At 38.4% G+C, this 21,259-nt stretch overlaps 2 protein-coding genes across 4 annotated transcripts; one reads left to right on the top strand and one right to left on the bottom strand.

Annotated features, from left to right (window-relative positions):
• Positions 1-86: 86 nt before the first annotated feature.
• On the top strand, positions 87-17,415 carry otud3 (OTU deubiquitinase 3). Of its 3 annotated transcripts, none has more exons than XM_028807342.2 (9): positions 87-153; positions 1,535-2,000; positions 8,647-8,795; positions 8,878-8,990; positions 9,115-9,237; positions 9,317-9,469; positions 9,557-9,650; positions 16,266-16,432; positions 16,650-17,415. In XM_028807342.2, exons 2-9 carry the CDS (start codon positions 1,792-1,794, stop codon positions 16,818-16,820), a joined length of 1,179 nt encoding a protein of 392 aa, XP_028663175.1. In that variant the 5' UTR covers positions 87-153; positions 1,535-1,791; the 3' UTR covers positions 16,821-17,415. The 3 variants fall into 3 exon arrangements, with proteins under 3 accessions (XP_028663175.1, XP_028663176.1, XP_028663174.1); XM_028807341.2 differs by lacking the exon at positions 87-153 and adding an exon at positions 162-368; XM_028807343.2 differs by lacking the exons at positions 87-153; positions 9,317-9,469 and adding an exon at positions 161-368.
• A 16-nt stretch (positions 17,416-17,431) lies between these two features.
• On the bottom strand, positions 17,432-19,978 carry LOC114656590 (olfactory receptor class A-like protein 4). The gene is made up of 4 exons (XM_028808229.2): positions 19,492-19,978; positions 18,329-18,571; positions 17,878-18,120; positions 17,432-17,715 (listed from the first exon to the last, which is right to left on the bottom strand). Exons 1-4 carry the CDS (start codon positions 19,708-19,710, stop codon positions 17,482-17,484), a joined length of 939 nt encoding a protein of 312 aa, XP_028664062.1. The 5' UTR covers positions 19,711-19,978; the 3' UTR covers positions 17,432-17,481.
• Between the last annotated feature and the right edge of the window lie 1,281 nt (positions 19,979-21,259).

The raw sequence follows: 21,259 nt of genomic DNA, 5'->3' as shown, positions 1-21,259 counted from the left end.
GGCGGCACGCTCTCTCAGTACACACAGGCACGCTAAATCCTCTTGCACAGATTTAGACCTTCGCGATGATAGGATTCTATTGAGCCTCGGTGGCCACCGTCTAACCCGGAAGCCTGGTGAGGTTGAGGGCTGGGCAGAATATAGAAGGTGGTGGTAAGTTGGCTGCGTCTTCTGATGTGCCCGCGAATTAATAGTTTCTCATCGCTGGATATCGTATGCTCGAGAAGCTGTTTATAACTTTCTGTAAACTACACTGTCTAGTGCCTTTGAGAAAATTGTTTTGTACGTGTCTGCAAAATCCTGAAAGATGGTGGTATTAAAGCGAGCCAACCCGGTGTGTTTTAAGTGAGGGAGCAAAGGATGACTAGGTAGTTATTCATCTTTTAAGTGCAGTGGTTCCTAATCCTCTGTACCGAGGTACTACTGTGGCTACATGTTTTCGTTCCAATCAATTTAAGCTTTTAATTCGACTCGCAACGTAATTAAGCAAGCTATTATTTCTCAATTTCTAGGTTGTAGAATAAATCCAAAAAATATCAGACCAGTTTTGCTACTTTTTTGAACTGTGAAAACCAATTATGTATGTTACATATGGATAATCTGGTGTTTTTGACCTTAGCTTTTAAGGTTTTCATCAACGTCATCATGATTTTCATTCGTCTTACTTAGGTGTCTGGGGTATTTAATCTGTTATTTACTAATGAGCAAGCTAGTGAGTATGATATTTAAGTAGCTGCAGTCTTTAACTCCAAGTGTCATTGGTCCAGGTGTCTGCGCTAGTCATTAACGGCCATTTTTATAATTAGGGTGAAAACTGCGCCAAAAAAAGAGAATTATTAGGAAATTGGAAAAAATTAAAGATATGTCAAAACAAAATATTTCTAAGCTTCCTGTAAATCCCACACTACTGTGCTTTTCTGAATGCAGAAAAAGAGAATGAACAATATATTAAACAAAAAGATCAATGCGAGGTAAAGTGATTGTCAAAATGGGTGTGAACAAACCTGGAGCCACAGTAGGTACCTGGACTGAACTTGAGGACAACTGTTCTAGTGGGAGCAGGTCAAGGCACACAAGCAGTTTTCAGCATGTCTGATAAGCATTAAGTGGATTACAGTTGTAGAGAAAAGCCAAGTAAAATGACACCTTTTATTGGCTAACTAAAAAGATTACAATATGCAAGCTTTCGAGGCAACTCAGGCCCCTGAAGCTTGCATATTGTAATCTTTTTAGTTAGCCAATAAAAGGTGTAATTTTGCTCGGCTTTTCTCTACATTCATAATGGCTAACAGGGTACAACACCCAAGTACTATGGATTACAGTTGCAAGTTAAATTTTTTTAAACTAAGATGCCTTTCAATGTTCATATACTTGCAACTAAAAATCAAAGATACAAAATGTTTCTGTGGAGACTGTATGCTGAAAATGCTTTATTATATGCTTATGTGTTGTACTTGTGCCCAAACCTTTAACAGTATGATTTTTGTGATCAAGCATTGTTTTTAACTTTTTGATGGGTGTGTCTTATGCCTAGGTGGTTGGTCTGATTTTGAATTCTGAGATATTCTGGAACCATGACCAGTTTCCTTGGATGATTTTTGTGGCATGATATGTTTTCTCCAAGCAGTCAGTGTTGAACTTTGGAGGGCATGAACACTGAATGTGAATCAGTTCAGACATATGGGCGACAATGGCTGTAAACAGTGTGCTGGAAGTGTAAGTGAAGCACAACAGGATTTTCTTATCCGATGATTCCAGCAGTGACTTTTTATTTTCTGGTGAGCTGGTGCAATGTCGCGTAAGCAGACAGTGAAGCAGGGACGACCCAACAAGAAGGCGGACGTAGAACGGAAACGAGATGAACGTGCAGCACGGCGAGCCCTGGCCAAAGAGAGGAAGAATAGGCCAGGTAGTGCAGTGGAGGAAGAAGAAGAGTTTGTGAGCTTCACCAATCAGCTTCAAGTACTGGGCCTAAAACTGCGTGAGGTTCCAGGAGATGGGTAATGTTATCAGCTCTCTCGCTTTCTTTGGCAGTCTACAGATCTAGTAAGGCACATTTGAGCCAAAGTTTATAAATGCTTACTTATATTTGCAGCACTGATAACTTGAATGTGTTGATGGTCTTTTGGTCAGTCAGATGGGGATGTTGATTAGCTGTGAGAAATACAGTACCATGAAAATGCTTTTGCCCCCTTCCTGATTTCCTCTATTTTTGTTTGTTCAATAACGCTTAATTGTTTCTGATCTCCACATTTAGTATAGTACAAAAGCCAACCTGAGTAAACACAATACACAGTTTTTAAATGACCATTTGATTTATTGAAGAAAAAAGTTCACCCAAGTAAAAAAGTAATTTCCCCCCAAAATTAATACTTGGTTGTGCCTCATTTAGCAGCAACAACTGCATTCAAACACTTTCTGTGACAGGTAGATCAGTCTTTTTGCATTGCTGTTGAGAAATTTTGGCCCAGTTCTGTTTATAGAATTGTTTTAATGCAGCTACATTGGAGGGTTTTTGACTTAGAACTGCCCATTTAAGGTCCTGCCACATCATCTCAATGGAGTTTGAGTCAGGGCATTGACTTTTGTATTTTTTTCATCTCTTCAGAGGTGGACTTGCTCTTGTGCTTTGGATCATTGTTCTACTGCACAACCCAATTGCCATTGAGGTTATGGACTGATTACCGGATATTCTCTTTCACTATGTTCTGGTAGAGAACTAAATTTATGTTTCATGCAATTATGGCAACTTGCCCACACCCTGAAGCAGCAAAGTATCCTAGATACCATCAAACTACCATCACCGTGCTTGACTGTTGGCATAATGTTTTTACTGTGGAAAGCTGTGTATATGTAAAGTTTCACTTTTGATTTTTCAGTCCACAGATCATTATCCAAAAAGTTTTGGAAATAATCAAGATGTCTTTTTGCAAATGTTAGATGAGCTTTTGTGTTCTTTTTTTTTTTTTTTTAGCAATGGTTTTCGCCTTGCCACTATACCATGAATACTGTTTATGCCCAATGTCTTTCTAATGGTGGAATCCTTAATGCTGAAACTAAGTGAGCTGACAGGGGCCTGCAGTTCCTTACGTATTTGTCTGTGTTCTTCTGTGACTTCCCAGATGAATATTCTGGGAGCTCTTACATTTATTTGCTTAACTGTTAACTTTATCCCAAGCAGCTTACAAAAGAGGTCAACATAATCAAGTAAAATTTGTCTAGGGACTGTTATAAACAAGTGTTGCAGGGCAGTTTACAAAGGTCAGCCACCAGAAGTGAAAAGCTAAAAAGCTAGCATAACAAAAATGTATCAAATAACAATATGATAGATATCCACAGAGCAAAAACATTTATTAACAATTTTACAGATTTTCACAGAACAGTAAGGTTTTCAATTCCTTCTTAAACACATTGAGGGAGTCAGCAGTTTAGATTGACATGGGCAGCTTGTTTCACCAACTAGGAGCTACATGTGAAGAGTCTTGTATTGAGACTTGATTGCATCACCAGATGCTGTTCACTGGCAGACACAAGTCGGAGAGAAGGAGCATAGTACCTCAACAGTGTCTTTATATATATACTCAGGTCAATGATATATCAATGATTTGAACTTAATGTACGCTCCTCTGGTTATCAGAGTGTGATTGAACTTAGTAGGATAGGAACCTGAGCCGAGTGAGGTGTTAATGATGTGTTGCAGAAATGAATGAGGGATAGATAGCCTAAGGCACGGGTGGGCAAAGTCAGTCCTGGAGTGCCTCTGTGGTTGCAGGTTTTTGTTCCAACCCAGTTGCTTAATTAAAAACCAATCCTTGTCAATTATTTAATTTCATGGCTTGCTAGTGCTTTAACTCTGCCATGTCAAGTCATTCTCATATCCTAGATTTTTTTTCCTTTCTAAGGATATCATCCAAATGATTTGAAGTCTAAAGCAGACAAGTTATTCTCAGTTTTCACTTTTTTCTCTTCACTTTCCTTACAAGTATTTAATTAAACCCAATACTGCATGATAAATACACACAGGTGTAAATAGAAACAAGCTAAATGGAGAAATGCTGGTTTCTTTTGGTTTCTTTTGTCATTTGCATCTTATTGCTAATAAGGAGCAATTAAAAAACAAAATAAGCAATAAGGGTTCAAAATCTTAACGAGCGAGACAACTAAAGTGAAGCAGAAGTGTTACTTGAGCAATAAGTGCTTCTTATTAAGCAATTGGTTTCGAACAAAAACCTGCAGCCACTGCGACCCTCCAGGACTGAATCTGCCCACCCCTGGCCTAAGGAGATTTGAGGGGAAATGGTCAATTGGTAGAGGGGTGATTGGGAAGGATATTGGAAACATCACTGTCAGAGAGTGTAAAGAATGTGGAGAATATAGGATGATGCTTGGAAGGAAGCATTATGACTGGCAATGATGATGAGAACTGACTGCTTATAGCAGCCACCCATTCCTGGAAAAAATTAGAAAAATCTTCAGCAGTCAAAAGAGGTTGGAGGAGGTTCGGCTAAGAAGGGAGTTGAAAGTGGAGAACAGTGGGCCTGTGTCAGTAGTGTTGTTAATCCTGGTCTGATAGAAAATTATGCTAATGTTGGTGGTGGGAGACGAGAAAGGTGATAGAACAGATTGATACGTATTCACATCTGCCTGAGTCTTTGACTTCCTAGGGCTGGGCGATTTGGCCTAAAATCAAAATCTCGATTAATTGAACATTTTAACTCGATTACGATTAATGAACGATTATTTTATTTATTTATTTATTTATTTTTGCCCTCATAGTTCACTGACAAGTTTTGTACAGTAAATATGCTCACATATTACAAGTGACAGATTTTTGAATGAAGGGTGCATTACTTGATTTTAAAATAATTGAAGGAAACACTATCTACTATCTGTGATTATTTATTGAACATCAATGTTGAACAACTGAAATTAAAGCACACATTGCCTAAAACGAACAGTCACTTTGTTCTTATAAAAAAAGTAAAAATAAATACATTTTTTTCAATGTTTTTGCTATTAAAAGTAGAAAATAAGCAGTATCTCTTCTAAATAAAATAACTCTTATATATCCTGTAAATAATATTTTAAACAGTGCATTTCTTGCATCTTCTGTAAACAAATATTTTAATGTTGTAATGAAAATAGAACTCTCTAAACACTGTTGCATGAGGTGATCTTAGCGATCTTGTCATGTCACTATATGAACATGAATTTACTCTTAAGTTCTTACTAAGAAACACATGCATGTTAACCTTTTCAGGTTTCAGGCAGGACCTGAGGCATGTAACAATGTTTCCGCCCGAACTGAAAACCCGCTCTGATGTGGAGCTAGTAGCTGGTATGCAGAGATACTTTTTTGCCACCTTACTTAGAGTGGGAAAGTGTACATGATGCTTCCTCCACCAGTCCAGTGGATTTGCCTCACTATCCAGCATGGAGGACACCAAATAGCTGCTCATCTCTGCTTCTAGCAATTGCTGAAGTGACAGAGTGGGTGTAGCTGAACTTGCTGAAGGTGTTGCCTCACTCCCTTAAAAAAGCTTCCTAATGACCTCTTTTGCTTTTATGCTATTATATTTAATTAAGCTGACGTGTACTTACCAATTTAAGGTGTAGGCGGTGTCCAAAACACTGCTGCCGTAACCATCCATTAAGCGCAGCAGCTTTGACAACATTAGCACCGTTGTCTGTCGTAATGGCTGAAAGTTTTTCTTCCGCGAGGTCCCATTCAGAAAGCATATCTTTCAGACCTTGCGCAATCATATCTGCCGTGTGATCGGCTGGAAAATATGCCGTCTCAAGGCATCTCCGGCGCAGCTTCCAATCGTCGTCAATGTAGTGCAAAGTAAGGCTCAAGAATGCATTCTTGACCAGAGATCAGATGTGGCTGCAAAGTGTTGAACCTTTTTCAGTTCAGCAGCTACATTTTTACAACATGTCTTGTACATGTCTGGCAGCGCAGTTTTAGAAAAATGTGATCGCGATGGCACAGTGTATCTTCTGTCGAGAGTTTTAACGAGGTGTTTAAACCCGCTTCGCTCCACTGTAGCCAAGGGAGTCATATCCTTTGCGATGTAATAACAAATAGCATCAGTTATTTCTTTCCATCTTCTTGAACTCTTCTCATACTGTGTGGCATTTGTGAACGCTTGTGTTATCGACATCTGCTTTGCGGAGGCACTTGTTGCTGGGCGCTTGTCAGTCTCTTTTTGTTTTTTTTTTGAGCCATGCACTGTTCATATTCAGTAACGTGATTGTGCTTCAAGTGTTGAAACAAATTGGTGGTGTTACCTTTGGGCGTCGAAACTGTTTTTCTACAGTGTCTACATCTGACTTCATTTTGTTCGATGTCATCCTTACTGAAGCCAAAATGTGTCCAAATGACGGAGACTGCGTTTTTCTTTGGTACAAGTTGCTCTTGTTGCTCAGTTGTGTCAGTGTTTAAGCTGTCCATGCTCGACATGTCGGCGGAATAATGTAACGTAATGGAGCGGGGTCATGTGACTCCACACACGGTAGTGTTTTTAAAGGGAAAGTAATCGAAATAATCAACCTGGAAAAATTTGATCGATTATAGGTTCTGAATGTCGATTTCGATTACTTTTCGATTAATTGCCCAGCCCTACTTCCACCATTTCATTTCAGCTGTCATAAGCTCAGTCCATTGGCTGCAAAGTGCTTCAGAACACCAATGCTAGGAGGGTATTTCTCATGCAGGCCTGGAAGCGAGAGGACAGACATTGTCAAGACAGGAGGACAGAGTTGAGCATAGGGTTTTGTGTGGCAGCATTGGTATTGAGAGAGGACAAATGCTTGGGAGGAGAGTGCAGAGAAGACTAGAGAAAAAAATCTGATGGGATAGAGCTGTGGCAGTGACAGCAGAATGATGCAGTTGGAGGAGTAAAAGTGTGAGAAGAGGGAAGAAGCAGAGAGAACTATATGAAAACATGGTCAAATGTATGTAGGGGAGTTTATTGGAGTATAGTTAACATGAGAGAAAAAGAGCTAACAGATTGCTAACCTGATGAGTTGGTGTGGTATGGAGCTGTGTTATGTTGAAGGAGAAAAAATAAGTGAGAAAGTATATAGGACGACTATCGAGGTGGATGTTCAGATCCCCAATGATTAGAAGTAAGCTGCTGTCATCTGGGAGAGAGAAGAGCAGGCCACCCAGCTCATCGAAGAGGTTATTGAGCAAACTTTGGGAGGATAAATAGCAACACTGTTCATGTTAATTGAATGTGAAACAGTAATTCCATGGTATGCAGAAGCAGTTTAGTTCTGTGCAATACCCACGGGGGTGAATCTCCAGTTGTTTGACACAACGATACCTGTCTCTCTACCCCTACCAGTAGAACGACCGGTGCAGGTAAAGCTGAAACTAGAGGAAATTTGGTGTTGCTGTTTTCTGGGTGAATCCACGTCTCCGTCAGGGCCACCACTTGAAAACATCTTTGGGTTGTGCAAACTGGAATAAAGTCTGCTTTGTTGAATGCAGACTTGCAATTTCAAAAGCCAAAAGAGCAGAGGGTGTCTTGATGAATATTGTTATTATTTCTCTCCCTCCTGCTAAAGCAGCAAGAGAAACCTCTTGTATTAACAACAATAATGAATTGTAGGCACATGCTGAGGAAGAAGATTAAAAGGAAAAAAAACAACATTATCTTTGTTAAGCCCAAGTGTCTGCTGCTTTGTCTGGTGTCTGTGTTCGGTGGACTTGCACAGGTAGACTCACAGTCTTTACACAGTAGCTGTCTACATGAGGAGCCTGCATGGAGTAGTTTTGTTAGGCTGGCCATTCCTGATTCAAGTTTTCTCCATTTGGAGATGATAGCTCTCAAGGTGGTTCACTGGAGTCCCAGTGTTTTAGAGATTGCTTTATAACCTTTTCCAACTGTTACATTTCAATAACTTTTTCTCAGGTCTTTTTGGATTGAGGCATGGTGTTCTGCTTGTTGAAACTGATTAGCCAACTTCACATTGCTGAAAAGGTTCAGTTTAAGTGATAGTTAGGTTCAATATGGCTGGCAGCAAGCATGTTTGGCTGTGTCTAATCTAATTTAACCTGTTATGTAAATTTTATTCATTGGTTGATTGAGTGACTAAGGGGACAGTTACTGTTTTACATGGGCAATACAGAAATTGATGATTTATTTCCCTTTAATAAATTAAATGTTATGTATTTTGTTTACTCAAGTTGCCTTTTGTATTATACTAAATTTGTTTGGATATCAGAAACTTAAATGTTATGAATAAGCAAAACTAGAGGAAATCAAGAAGGGAGCAAATACCTTTTCATGGCTATTAATATGCTTTGGGTCACATAAAGCAAATGCTTCCTAATATTGCAAGCAGTGTTGTAATCAGCGTTCAAAACTTTTTCTTTCATAAACTCACAATTACATTAGTTTGAAAGCTGATGGGGGAAAAATGAAAATCGGCTTACATTAACTTTTCAGAATCACAGTGCTGATTACTTCAGGAAAGCATCATTTGTGGTGAATGGTGGAATTTAGAGAATCAACAGAATCAGACTGGGACTTGTAATATCTCGGTGATTGTGTCCCTTCTTCTTAATTTAAAGATGGCACTTGTTGCCTCATCAACAGATTATGTCACATGCTTTTACTCTTTTATGCAAAATAGAAACTGTTTGTTTCGTGCCCTTGGTGACCAGCTGGAAGGTCACTCTAACAACCACCTGAAGCACCGAAGGGATACTGTTGAATTTATGACAACCCATCGGCAGGACTTTGAGCCATTTGTGGAGGATGATGTTCCCTTTGAGAGACATGGTGAGTCTTAAACTTTATAACATCCCATTGATCCTTCTTTTTAAATTGGATATTTATATTTCACTGCTTTTTTTCTTCATAGTGTCCAACCTGGCCAAACCTGGGACGTTTGCTGGAAATGATGCTATTGTGGCTTTTGCTCGGAACCACCAGCTCAATGTTGTCATTCATCAGGTGAATGCACCATTATGGCAGGTAAGATTTGTTAAAACAGTGATTACTGAAGGGCAACCATTAGACACTTGCGGTGTTTGGAGGTTATGATGAAATCCTATTGGACTCAGTTGTACTTGCCAGTTGTATGTTTCCAAATTTGCAGATTAAGGGATCAGACAAGCCATTTACCCAGGAGTTGCATATTGCATATCGGTATGGAGAACATTATGACAGTGTGCGACATATTGGCGATAACTCTGAGACACCTGCTAACTTACGTACAGAGGTAAGATATGTTCACTAAGAGCCCAGTGTTCTCTTCGACAATGTTAGTTACTCATGGCCCCTTATTGCCTTGGCCACAGATTTTGAGTAACAGGGGAAATACTCGACACGATAAGTATAGGGATCATAACCTGCCACTGTCCTCAACTGCCAATAGCCTTGAAAGGCAAAATGAGGAGGAAGAAGAAAGGAGACATTTAGTCGAAACTATACAAAACATCACAGGGTGTATGGTAAGGCCTTGAAGTACCTCTTGGTTGAATGTGGTGTGGTGAGCATCTTGTCAGCAATGACTAAAGGCATGTAATTCTTACCTCTAGGATACAGCACTAATCCTGCAAAGCCTGGAAGCTAAATGTCTGGATATAGATGCTGCTGCTGCTGCTGTGATGCAGAAACAGGAATCCAATGAGAGTGAGTAATGAGTTCTTCAAATTTGGTGCATGCATTTTGTCTTTAATAGAGAGTGACATGTTTTGTTTTGCAAGTTCCACTGCCTTCTCTGTCTCATTACTTTGATAGAGCTGGAGAAATTCAATATGGCGGAAGATATTTTTTCAGTATTCACTTGCATTCTCATAATTGTGCATCACTAACCTTTAACTCAAAAGTCCCTGGTGCAGTATGTGTCAGTCATGAGATATGGCTCAACAGTTGTTTAATTTCAATAATGCTTTAATTAAAGAGGAACTTCATTGTGACACATGGGCGCATCCATCCATCCATTATCCAACCCGCTGAATCCGAACACAGGGTCACGGGGGTCTGCTGGAGCCAATCCCAGCCAACACAGGGCACAAGGCAGGAACCAATCCCGGGCAGGGTGCCAACCCACTGCAGGACACACACAAACACACGCACACACTAGGGCCAATTTAGAATCGCCAATCCACATAACCTGCATGTCTTTGGACTGTGGGAGGAAACCGGAGCACCCGGAGGAAACCCACGCAGACACTGGGAGAACATGCAAACTCCATGCAGGGAGGACCCGAGAAGCGAACCCAGGTCCCCAGGTCGCCCAACTGCGAGGCAGCAGCGCTACCCACTGCGCCACCGTGCTGCCCACATGGGCACATTGTAACATTTAATAGAGCAAGTGTTCATGTGTAGTACTAGTTTAACATACATGATTTATACAAAAATAAATACTTTTAAGTGTGAGTACACTATTCTAGAAACACATTCAATTTCAAAGTCACTCTTGAATACCTTATTACATTCCACCTTCTTCAGTGACTGCAAAGCCAGGTGTTTTATCTTAAGCAACTTCATCTGTCTGTCCATTCCATTTCTTAATCGTTTATTTAGTTACTGTGTCACCTGTCTAAGAAGGGTTGAAATCCAAGTAATTAATGTAAACATCAGTGTTAACATTTGCAGTGCACCATCTATTGGAATTTATTTTGTAATGCATGTAGTAATAAAATACATTGCATTGCATTTCATTCCAACATACATAGCAGCTGGACTGATACACAGACACTTGTCATTTTATTAAGGTAGGAGGGTCACTGGGAGCTGGTGTTTTTTGAGCAGCAGTGGATGTAAAATTAGGAACCACCTGTGAGTAAGGCATCTGTCAACCATAGGGCAAACTCACACTTGAGCGTGTTTAGTTGTATTAAATCAAGTCTGTTTTCATTTTGAAATACAGGATGTAATGTGTGATTTTAAGCGTGGATGTTATGTGACAGTGATTTTTCTCTAGCAGCCTTCTTTATAGTTGCTTCCTTTGAGCAAAAAAATGTCTAATAAAGACATAAAAGGCCTCCACTTGCTTGGAAGTAAATGGTTTTTTTAAAACCTTTGACTTCTGGAATATAAATCAGATTTTCAGTATAATTTTAATAGCGTTATAAATCTATAAAGTATAAAAAAAAATATATATAAAGTATGATTTTGTTGCCCATTTAGGTTAAGAATATTAAAAATCTAAGCCACAGCTATAAAGAGATTATTTAGGATATTACCATAGTCCTTGAAGAGTTCTGTCATAATAAATAACAAATAAATTGAACTTTATCTTTAATCCGTTTTGATGACTGAGGAGTAGTTCTGCAATTTCAAGACAAAGTTTTCTAAATGTTCTGCAAACCTCATGAATTTAAGTTATTAATGAAACCTGTTTAGCTATTTTGCTGTTTTAATGCATAAATAATAAATATATTTCTTTATAATACACGGCACCTGCTTGAAAGCAAAGTTAACAATCTGGGAATCTCGTATATAAATCAAATAGTTTGAATTGGATTTATTTTAAATGCTTATTCGGTATATGGTGTTTGTTTTGTGTATACATGCATACACAGTGTTCTGGTAGGATTTACAGTACTGTTTAATGTTTTTAAAATTGTTATAACATTGTATTGTTAAATAAATTAAAACAACATTTCAACAAACATACATACAGAAAACTTCTTAATACATGAACATTACAAGGCTTGTTGTAACTAACATGGACACTCTTCCTGTAAGGTTCTGATTGGCTTTTCTGGTTCTTCTTATAAGGCTAAAACATAAGAATGTTTATAATTTATAAGAATAAAACATATAGCTGATATAAATAACTGTAGCATTTAGTGGAATTTATAAAAAAAAAATATGCATACTATTATGCGAGTAATGTATATATTATGATTAATAAAGGATTGTGAAAAAATATGCAAAGTTAAAGAAACCCAGTTCCTTGCTCAAACACAGTGCAATGTTGGTTTGTATATAGAATAAATGAAAGAGGTGCAATTCTACTGCAACTGTACTTCTCTTGATTGAAATAGAAATACAGAACATAAATCATTATGTTTAAATTTATTGTCAAAAATGTTGGGGACACACGGCTGATGTTAATGGGTTTAAGGATTTAGAGCTTGTAATGATTTGGTCAGGCCAGGCCATTCCCACACATACCAGTATTGAAATAAGCAAGTTCATTATTCTAGTCATGTATTATCACATGCAGAATCCTTGATTTATTTATACTGTATATGCATGAATCCCTGGCTATGTTCTGTAGCCATTGTCATAGATTACCACTTAGCTTGTATAGTTTTGTGTGTGTAGACTTTAAGTACACTCTTGGGAATTCATTATGAAAGATGTTTTCAAATAACGGAAGCAAAATTGAGGTATCTAAAAATAAATAAGTAAATGGTGGTTCTAAAATTTGGACTCAAATAACAGTAGCCGGGACAGCACTTGTAGAATGTGAAGAGGTGTCTTCTTTGTTAAAAGGTGGAACTTCAGTTAACAAGTGACAAGTGGTATGCTGGAATTATTTTACTAATAATTTCCTTTAATGTTTTAGCTTTCCGTACTGGTAAATTAGTAGCCTAAAAGCGACTGTTGTGCTTGCGTATGTATGTTATAAAAAGACTTATTTGTTTATACTGAAGTTTTAGAATATTTATGCAGTACAGCATAAGTCAGAAGTGGCTGTGTCAATGCTGTCACATGTAACATGAAGATATCTGACTTTATAGTACAGACATTTGTGCATAAAACACATATTTCTTGATTCAGCTGTAAATTCCAGTAGTTCCACTTTCTTCTCACATTAGAAATAAGTGTGGGGTCACGGACTCGTCTAAATAGTTAAGCGTTGCTCTTTAAGTGTGTGTGACTTGTAATGGACTAGTACACTATGCAGGGTTGGGCTCTACCTTGCATCCTTTGAAGCCAGCATATTAGAACAAGCACATCCACAAATTTCAATGCATGACTGTTCTATTGATTCCTAGCAGTAAATTTAATTTTAGACAATGTATTATTATTACAATTACAATTTTTAAATGATATATATGTCTTTAAAGGCATATAGTCAAAGTTACTTCTTCACAATCATGGTATATATTCATTTGCCACTTGAAATTGTGTTCCAAGTTGAAGCATTTTTGTAAAATTTAAAAATGCCTTGTCTGTTCTTGAAGTTGATAATGGGGCTTTAGAGTCCATAGGTGATAGAAAAAGCCTTAACATGTACCAAATATTTCAGCTTTGAAGTGTTGGAAACATCCTAGTGATAACAGAAGGAAATTATACATAATTATCACAGATTCGTGGTACGGTACTATTTCTTTTTTTTCTTTTTTTTTTTGGGTAACTATACATTTCTTCCTCATTTTTCTGCTTGCAATGGCCATCGTGAGTGGATTTATGATAGCCCAACACCTCTGGCCTGTGTTGTTATTTCACATAGCCTATGGAGCCAAGTGCACGCTGAGTGGGAGCGTAATGAAAAGAACACCTATGAGTTTAATGGGACTTTGTACACATAAAAAATAAATTTGAACTGATTACACTGTTTTTGTATTATTAATAAAAATCCTTATAGTTTTGAAAGAGCCAAACCACCTTTTCTGTACCAAGTTCTGCACACGCACGATCAAAAAAAAAAAAAAATGTAGAAAATCAAAATGCGCAGTGCATGCAATAGAGCACTTTGAAGTGCCGTAAACCAATACTTGATTATTTTTTTAATGCATGATGAGTTGCTGTTGCTGAGGATATGGTAGTCGAAGAACTGAGCACAGTGTTTTGAGTGAGTAAATTCACAAACTGCTGACAGAGCACGAGGTGCAACAGCCATTTATAGCAGGTACTCCACCTCCAAAACAGAAAAATGCCCCTCTGCAAGCTCAATATTCTGTCACTGAGGCACACATGTGATATAATAATTCAGCAGCTCGCAAAAAAAAAAAAAAAGTTTCTGTATATAGAAAGAATGTAAGCGATCATGTGACATTTTTCAGTTACTGTTGTCTACAGAACTAACCAGAATGTTCAGCAGCAAGACATCTCTGGGTTCTGCTCTGGGTCACATAACTGTCTTAAGATAAGAAAAGCACGCAGGGAGCAGGTTTTATGTTTGCTGTTAAAATCAGCACATCTGTAGATTTCAGATAAATTATCATATCAAGTCAGTGACTGCCCATTAAATTTATTCATTTGAGATTTTTCAGCTGTTACTGGGGTGCATTTTTCACTAGAAAATTCTGGATTTTTCCTTTTTTTGCTTGTTAAATGAAAAAATAGTAAGATACTCTCTTTATCCCCAAGACACCCACACAATGCAAAGGTCAGGGCACAGCATACCCAAAGCAATGCTCTTTCTGAACCAGCATTTTCCAAGGCAGGGTCTCAGGTAGCTGGAGCTTATTCTGGCTGCCGCATAGGTGTAAATTCATAATAATGGCTTACATACAGAGCAGGAAATATTTATCACTATTAATAATCTTTGTAGCTTCAGAGTGGAAGTTGCACGTTCTCTATTTCTGTGTATGAAACTCTAAATTAACCATGTATTTAAAGCAGTCTATTGATGGTGTGTGCAGTGCTTTGTAAATGGTGACATTCAACTCCTCTGTTCGTCACTGATTTAGAACTTACGAATGCAATTCTATTTGCAGTAAAATGCCTGGCTGACATGGTGAATACATGCTTTGTGCATTTCAGCTGGGCTTTTATGAGTTTTGTGTAGTATATTTGTATTTTTTATCTGCAGCATGTGCATGTTACTCAAGTAAATTTTACTTAAGCATTGTTACTTCTTGTGAATATCATGAATGAAAAACCATTTTAAGAAGAGCAGGTGGCTGAATATTTTTAAATGTATCTTGCACTTAATGATGCATGTTTTTATAGATTCAGCTTTCTGCAGCACAGTTTTTTACTTCCATTGATTTCAGTCAATAAATAATTGCCAAATACTTCCTTCACATACACATTAATCTATTGCTAAACATGAAACTAAATGAGGTGATCAGCTCATTTCATATTGTGTATTTACTTTTTCACAGCACTGTACTGTATACGGTGTGTTGATTTACTCTGCCTTCCTGTACTTAGCATTTTTTGAAAGACTTTAATAACTTGTTTCCTTCATGCCATAATAAACCAGTGCTTTAAAATTAACAATGGTATATCCTGTTGACATAATCCTGTTTGAACATTAGTCACTTAATATGGAAGTGTTTTTTTTCATTTCTGTGTCTTTGTCACAATAAGTAAATACTCAATAAATGCTGCCAACAAAATCTTAAGTATCACAATGACAAAACTTGACAAGAACAGGCCATTCATCCCAACAAAGCTTGCCAGTCTTACCCTCAGAATTTCTCCAAAACAACATTTATTTTTGAATGTCCTACTGTCCACCATACTACTTGGAAATATATTCCACATGTCTGTAATGCGTCAGTGAAATTTACCCTTAACCAGTTTTCAACTGTGCTTGTGCTTTTCCACTGTATTAATTACTTTTATACATTTTAAACACTTCAGTTATGTCACCTCATAATCTGCTTTTTCTTAAAATGAGACGTTTCAAGTCCTTTAGTCTTTTCTCATAACACACAGTCTGCAGTCCCCTGGAATCAGCCTAGTCACTTTTCTCTGCACTTTTTCTAGCACTTACGTGGGTTTTTTGTAGCCTGGAGGCTTGAGACTTGTGCACAGTACTCCAGATGAGGCCTCACTAGTACGTTGTAAAGCTTAAGTGTAACCTGCTTTGACTTGTACTCCACACATGGTGCTTTGAGTTGTATCACATAATTGAAGTATGTGCATTTTTTCAATATAGAGAGAGGCACAGCATAGCAGACTAAGTAATAAGTGCTCTTGGTCTAAAGTTAAAACAGCTAAAAACAACACAGATTTTAAAGTCTCTTGTCCTTTTTGCATTTAACAGTAAGAGTTAAACTTCATCACTCACACAGCTCACTGTGTCTGCCTAGATGTACATTTTCATGTTTGTAGTTTTTTTTTAATTGTATATTATGGCCTGCAATGGAGTTATTTCCTGTCTTGCAATCAGTGCTGCCTGGATAGGCAGTGGAACACCACAAGCCTAAACCGGAGTAGCAGTTTTGAGAATGTTGTACTATTGGGTATTCCGAGAGGCAAATAAGTTGCACATTCTGGAGTAGGTCATGTTCTTTTAATTTAGTTATAATGAAAAAACTGCTGCAGCATCTGGGAGGTAGTAACAAGTCTTAAAAGTTCTGATACACTGCTAATATGTCTTTTTAGGTACCAAAAGAGACTGTATCCCTTCAGAAGTTACACATACACTACATTTGTCATCTCCTCTGTGGAAAGACTGTGGTACAGGAAGTCGAATTTTTGGCAAGATGGATAGTCAGCTCTGTGAGACGGCGAGTACCCAAAGTTCTGATGCAAGTAGCAGCACTTCTAAGGTATCTTCTATTCTTTCACTACTGTTTTGAAACCAAAAAGGACATGGTGTCAGCCACAGGAAATTTCATCCCTGACAATCAAACATGCTAAGTGTTATCTATGATGTTTATACAGAATTTAATTAAAACGTCACCACTATTGCATTGTGGAAGAGTAAGCTGTGAATTGTGAATTGCACAAAGTATTAATTTTTTTATTTATTTTTATTTTTGGTAGGTATCTAGCAGACAGCGCAAAGAACAGCAACGTCTGCAGAAGAAAAAGCGTCAGGAAGAGCGACACCGGCAGAAGATACTGGAGAACAAAAACAAAGCTGATAGTAATTGCAACCAAAATCCAGATGGCCCTGTAACCTTGGTCAGGTCATTTGCTACCCTTAACATTTGACTGACATTTTTTTGAATGTACAGAGCTGAGAAAGGCATCTCAAACTCTCAATGTTTATTGTTCAAATTGAGCCTAGGCCATACCTTGGGATTGCATGGTGGTCTGATTTTCTGTTATTTCTTACAACCTTGTCTTGACTGGAAATGACTTTTATGAGAAGGACAATGAGAACATATATACATTTAAAACGTTTTATTTTAAGTTGTCAATCTGGATGGCTAGGTTAAAAGACTGAAACAGAACAATAAACTGCTTTGCACTGTGATTACTGATTCCCTCTGTGCCACTAGGGGGCATCAGATGCTGACATTTAGCAACATACTTCTGTGAGACACACAGTCGGTGCTTGTACACCATTTCAGTGACACTATGCCAGTGTGACAAGTACCAGTTGGTTCTAGCGGAGATTGGCTTGCAGAATGCTGGATTGTGCACATTTTTTGTCAGCAGCCAAAAAAAAAAAGTGGCATAATATTTGCACAACATAGTAAATATTCAGTGCTGTTATTGCCAAAAATATTTTTTTGGTTCATTGTATGCTACAAAACCCACTTAAATAGTTCAATAAAGTGGAGAATTTACTTAAAGAAAAAAATGTCACTGTTCCTTTAATTGCTGACGTGGTTTTTATTAGTTGATTGCATGCCTCCAATCAATGAATTCAATTATTGAAGAAGCTTCTTTTTAATGAAAGTATGTTCTTCAGCTTGTTCTGTAACTTTCTGTGTCCTGCTGCCAGTACCAGGGGACTGAGACCAATAAAAAGGGAGTTGGAGAATCGAGCCACTATCAGCATGTATTCTGAGGAAGGGCCTCGATTGTAATTGTAGTAGTTAACAGACAAAACACTAGCTCCCCAGGACACCACAAATAAAATGATGAGAGACAGGATCAGCTGTAAAGAGAAAAAGGGGTTGGCATCAGCAGGTAGTGAACTGAACACCAGACTGAAATAATCTGGCCACTTGGCACAGGCCTAGGACACATTATATGCCTCTGCTGCTGGAAATGTTGCATTCATCATGCCGAATATTTTCAAATGACCATGGCCACTAACCTTAGCAGCTTTGCGTTCAGCGGGCACCCGTCCTCTTAAGCACTCTGTACCAGTGCCCACAGATTTTCCATGATTCCTTAGTGTGTTTAGAGTGGCAAGGTTTGTGCCCAACATCAATAATATTGGGATAGCTTCATGGAGAACCAGGGATGAAGTGGCATATACCAACCCACTATACTGTGAAGGAAAGTTCCAGACACAACCTAGAAGGGGTCGTGTGGTGCTGCTGATTATCATGATGCCCTGAAGATAGGGTGGAAGAAAGTTTGCTTTTCATAAATGATAAACTGACAAATCTTGAAATCTTATTAGTAAACTACATTGATGACATATTTATATTACTGTCTTGCATACAGCCTTTACAGAAAATCATCTATCTCAAACAAGCAACTGGTTTACACATCACCCAAACTGCTTGTTCTCAGAGCAGTCGCCGTCTTGTTGTTCTTACCTCTGTGCTGTTTTTGTCTCCTCTTGTGGAAAAGATGTAAGCAGGAACTGCATAAATAAGGCTGAGTGTCCAAATGAGTGCAAGAGCTAATCCAAGGACATGTAGACCACGTGGAGCATGACTTCTCTGGCGGATTGTAATCAAGTGGAATGTGCTGAGGCAAAATGTGACCCAGACATTGGCAGATCGTAGCCAGACCCAAATACACATAAAGAACTGACACCAACCAGCAGAGATGTAGACCTGATGCAAAGAAGAAAATGTTGGAGGCTAGAATGGTAGCTAGTACTCTGACACGCCTAGAGCTTTTCTAAATTAGTACCAAACCACTAACCATTTCTATGCATTAATCTTTCATCTGTTAAGTTAAATATAGGTCACGAGGAGCTGAATCCTATCTGGTGGTATTGGGTGCCAAGTAGGAACTAACCCTGAATGTGGTGCCAGTCATTCACATGGCTACTTGCACTCATTGGGAGGATTTTCCACCAACATCCCAGTGATAGGCATATTAGGTTGTTACTCTAAAGTGGCCTGATGTGAATTACTGTTGACATGGGTGGGAGTGCTGTGATAGATTGTTGCCCATTTCATAGTTGGCTCCTGCCTTGTGCATGATGTGACCAGCATTGTCATTGCCTTTCTGTGACCCTGTAATTGGATAAAGCATGTTTAGAAAAATGAATACTTGTGACTGATGGGTATTTATGGCTGATAAGACTTCCACTCTGTCCTGGTTCCTGCTTTATGTTTATGCTCAGTACTGCCAGGATATGCTGTAATTCTGCATATGTTAACTCATAAAATGGATGGATGGTTATTTACCTGTACAGTCTACAATGAACTGTCACCCTGTCCAAGGTTGGTATCTGTGGTGTTTGGCACATTCTGCCCATGTAGGTTCTAGCTCTCTGTAACTCTAACACTGGTTAAAACCAGTTTGGTAAAGAGAGAGAGGCATATTTACAAGAGGCTGATTTTTTTTTTACAAAAATAACAATGCAAGAAAAACAGACAAATGCATTCCTTTCCACATATAAACCACCTTATAATCTCTGACTGTACAAAATACCCACGTAAGTGAAGTCCGTGGTTGTTTGGTACTTCAGTGTGCTATGATGTCAGCGTTTAACTTGAGTCTACTTGAGGACATCAGATCTTACCTCTTTGCCGAGATCAGACTGGAACAGCAAAATATTCCGGAAGACAGATACCAGCATGTTTGAAGTGGCCACATTAAGCAAAATTAGATCAGATGGCCCTATTGTCCTGTGTGGCTTTATAGCCTCACTCCCAAGACAGAGAATGACTAGACCATTACCTGCAATCCCCAACAAAACCAGCAAACCGTAAAATGCATTTTGCACTGGAGATGCTGCCATTGCCTGTGAATGTACACAATTTGGTTGGGTGATTAGGTAGTTGCTGCTGAGATGGTAGAAGGATTTATGGAGTACGAAGGTCTTTATACAAAACGATGTGTAATACCAAACTGCTACAGACCGATCATTTTATCTTGCTAGGGTGTAAGAGCCTTTGACTCCGAACCACTTCTGAGTTGAGTGGTTTGATTTTATCACTACAAGTTCAGAGTTGAATGAAGTTACAGTCCTTTTGTTTCCAGCCAGTATTAATTAGAAAGGCATAGTTTCCTTTTCCAAGTTGCCATCTTTAAGCAGTGTGAACTAACCTTCATTATCTTACAAATTAGCACTCCTGTCCAAGTCTTCAGAGTTGAGGTTTGAATGAGCTGTATGGCAGCCTAGACTATTGTTCCTGTATTCCAGTTCCGATTAGAAGAACTCATTGTCTTCTTGGTTCCAGCAGGGGAAATGTTGTTTGCAGAGCCTCCCAGCCCAGTATATGTTCTGAACCCCATTTGTGCTGGACTGTAATGACACTTTAGGGATATTGCTGCACTTGACAGGCAAATGACAAGTTCCAATAATTAATAGTTCCCCTGTCCCTAAGCTTCCAGTGTGATCTCCGCTGGGTTTAATGGGACAGTAGAAGTGGCTGCAAGTAGAACCTAAAATAAACGGAACTAGCTGTGTCAGCAAGGAGTAACGTCAACAGGGGAATGCAGGAGACTCATGGTACCTCAGCCCACTCAGTTGGCCAATTACCACAATAGTGGTGCTGTTGCAGTTTCTGCACAACATAGTCATCTTAATTGCTCATTAGTACCCCTAAATGTGCTGACTGTGATCCTCTTAGGTTAATTAAGTAGCCTTAATTCCACAGCTTAATGGTGTAGTGGAAGCTATTCTAGGCTGGACAGGATGGTAGTAGAAGGGGGATACAAAACAAACCCCATAGGACAAGATGAAAATGTACAAAGGAACAGAGATATGAGATACTTAAGAGATTTCCTTTTCAATAGAGGGCAGAAATGCATCATCAATTAAGACAATACCATTTTTGAGAGTTTGAATTGATTTACTATTTCCATTCATTTAGCTTATCCAAAAGTGTTTTTAATTGCCTTTTAGACTGCAAACAGAAAGCACTATGCAGAAACAGAAATATGTTTTTATATGAAACAAATGGCATAATTTTTCAACTGCACAACAAATATGGGATACGTACTGAGGCATGCAAAGGTTTGACCACCTTTGCTTAAAATGTCTGTTACTGTGAATAGTTGAATAGAAGATGAACTGATCACCAAAAGGCAGTTAAAGATAACACATTTCTTTAATATTTTAATCAAGATTACATTTTTATTTCCATCATTTATAAGTACAAAATACCAAAAAAATGAAAAGGACCTGAAGCAAAAGTTTGCCACCTGACATGGTCAGTACTTAGTAAGACCCCCTTTTGGCAAGTATCACAGCATGTAAATGCTTTTGTAGCCATCTAAGAGTCATTCAGTTCTTACTTGGGGTGTTTTTGCCCATTCGTCCTTACAAAAGGCTTCTAATTCTA

The sequence above is a fragment of the Erpetoichthys calabaricus genome, chromosome 8 (genome assembly GCF_900747795.2).
Source record: "Erpetoichthys calabaricus chromosome 8, fErpCal1.3, whole genome shotgun sequence".
NCBI lineage: Eukaryota > Metazoa > Chordata > Cladistia > Polypteriformes > Polypteridae > Erpetoichthys > Erpetoichthys calabaricus.
This window is presented reverse-complemented; position numbering and strand designations above follow the sequence as displayed.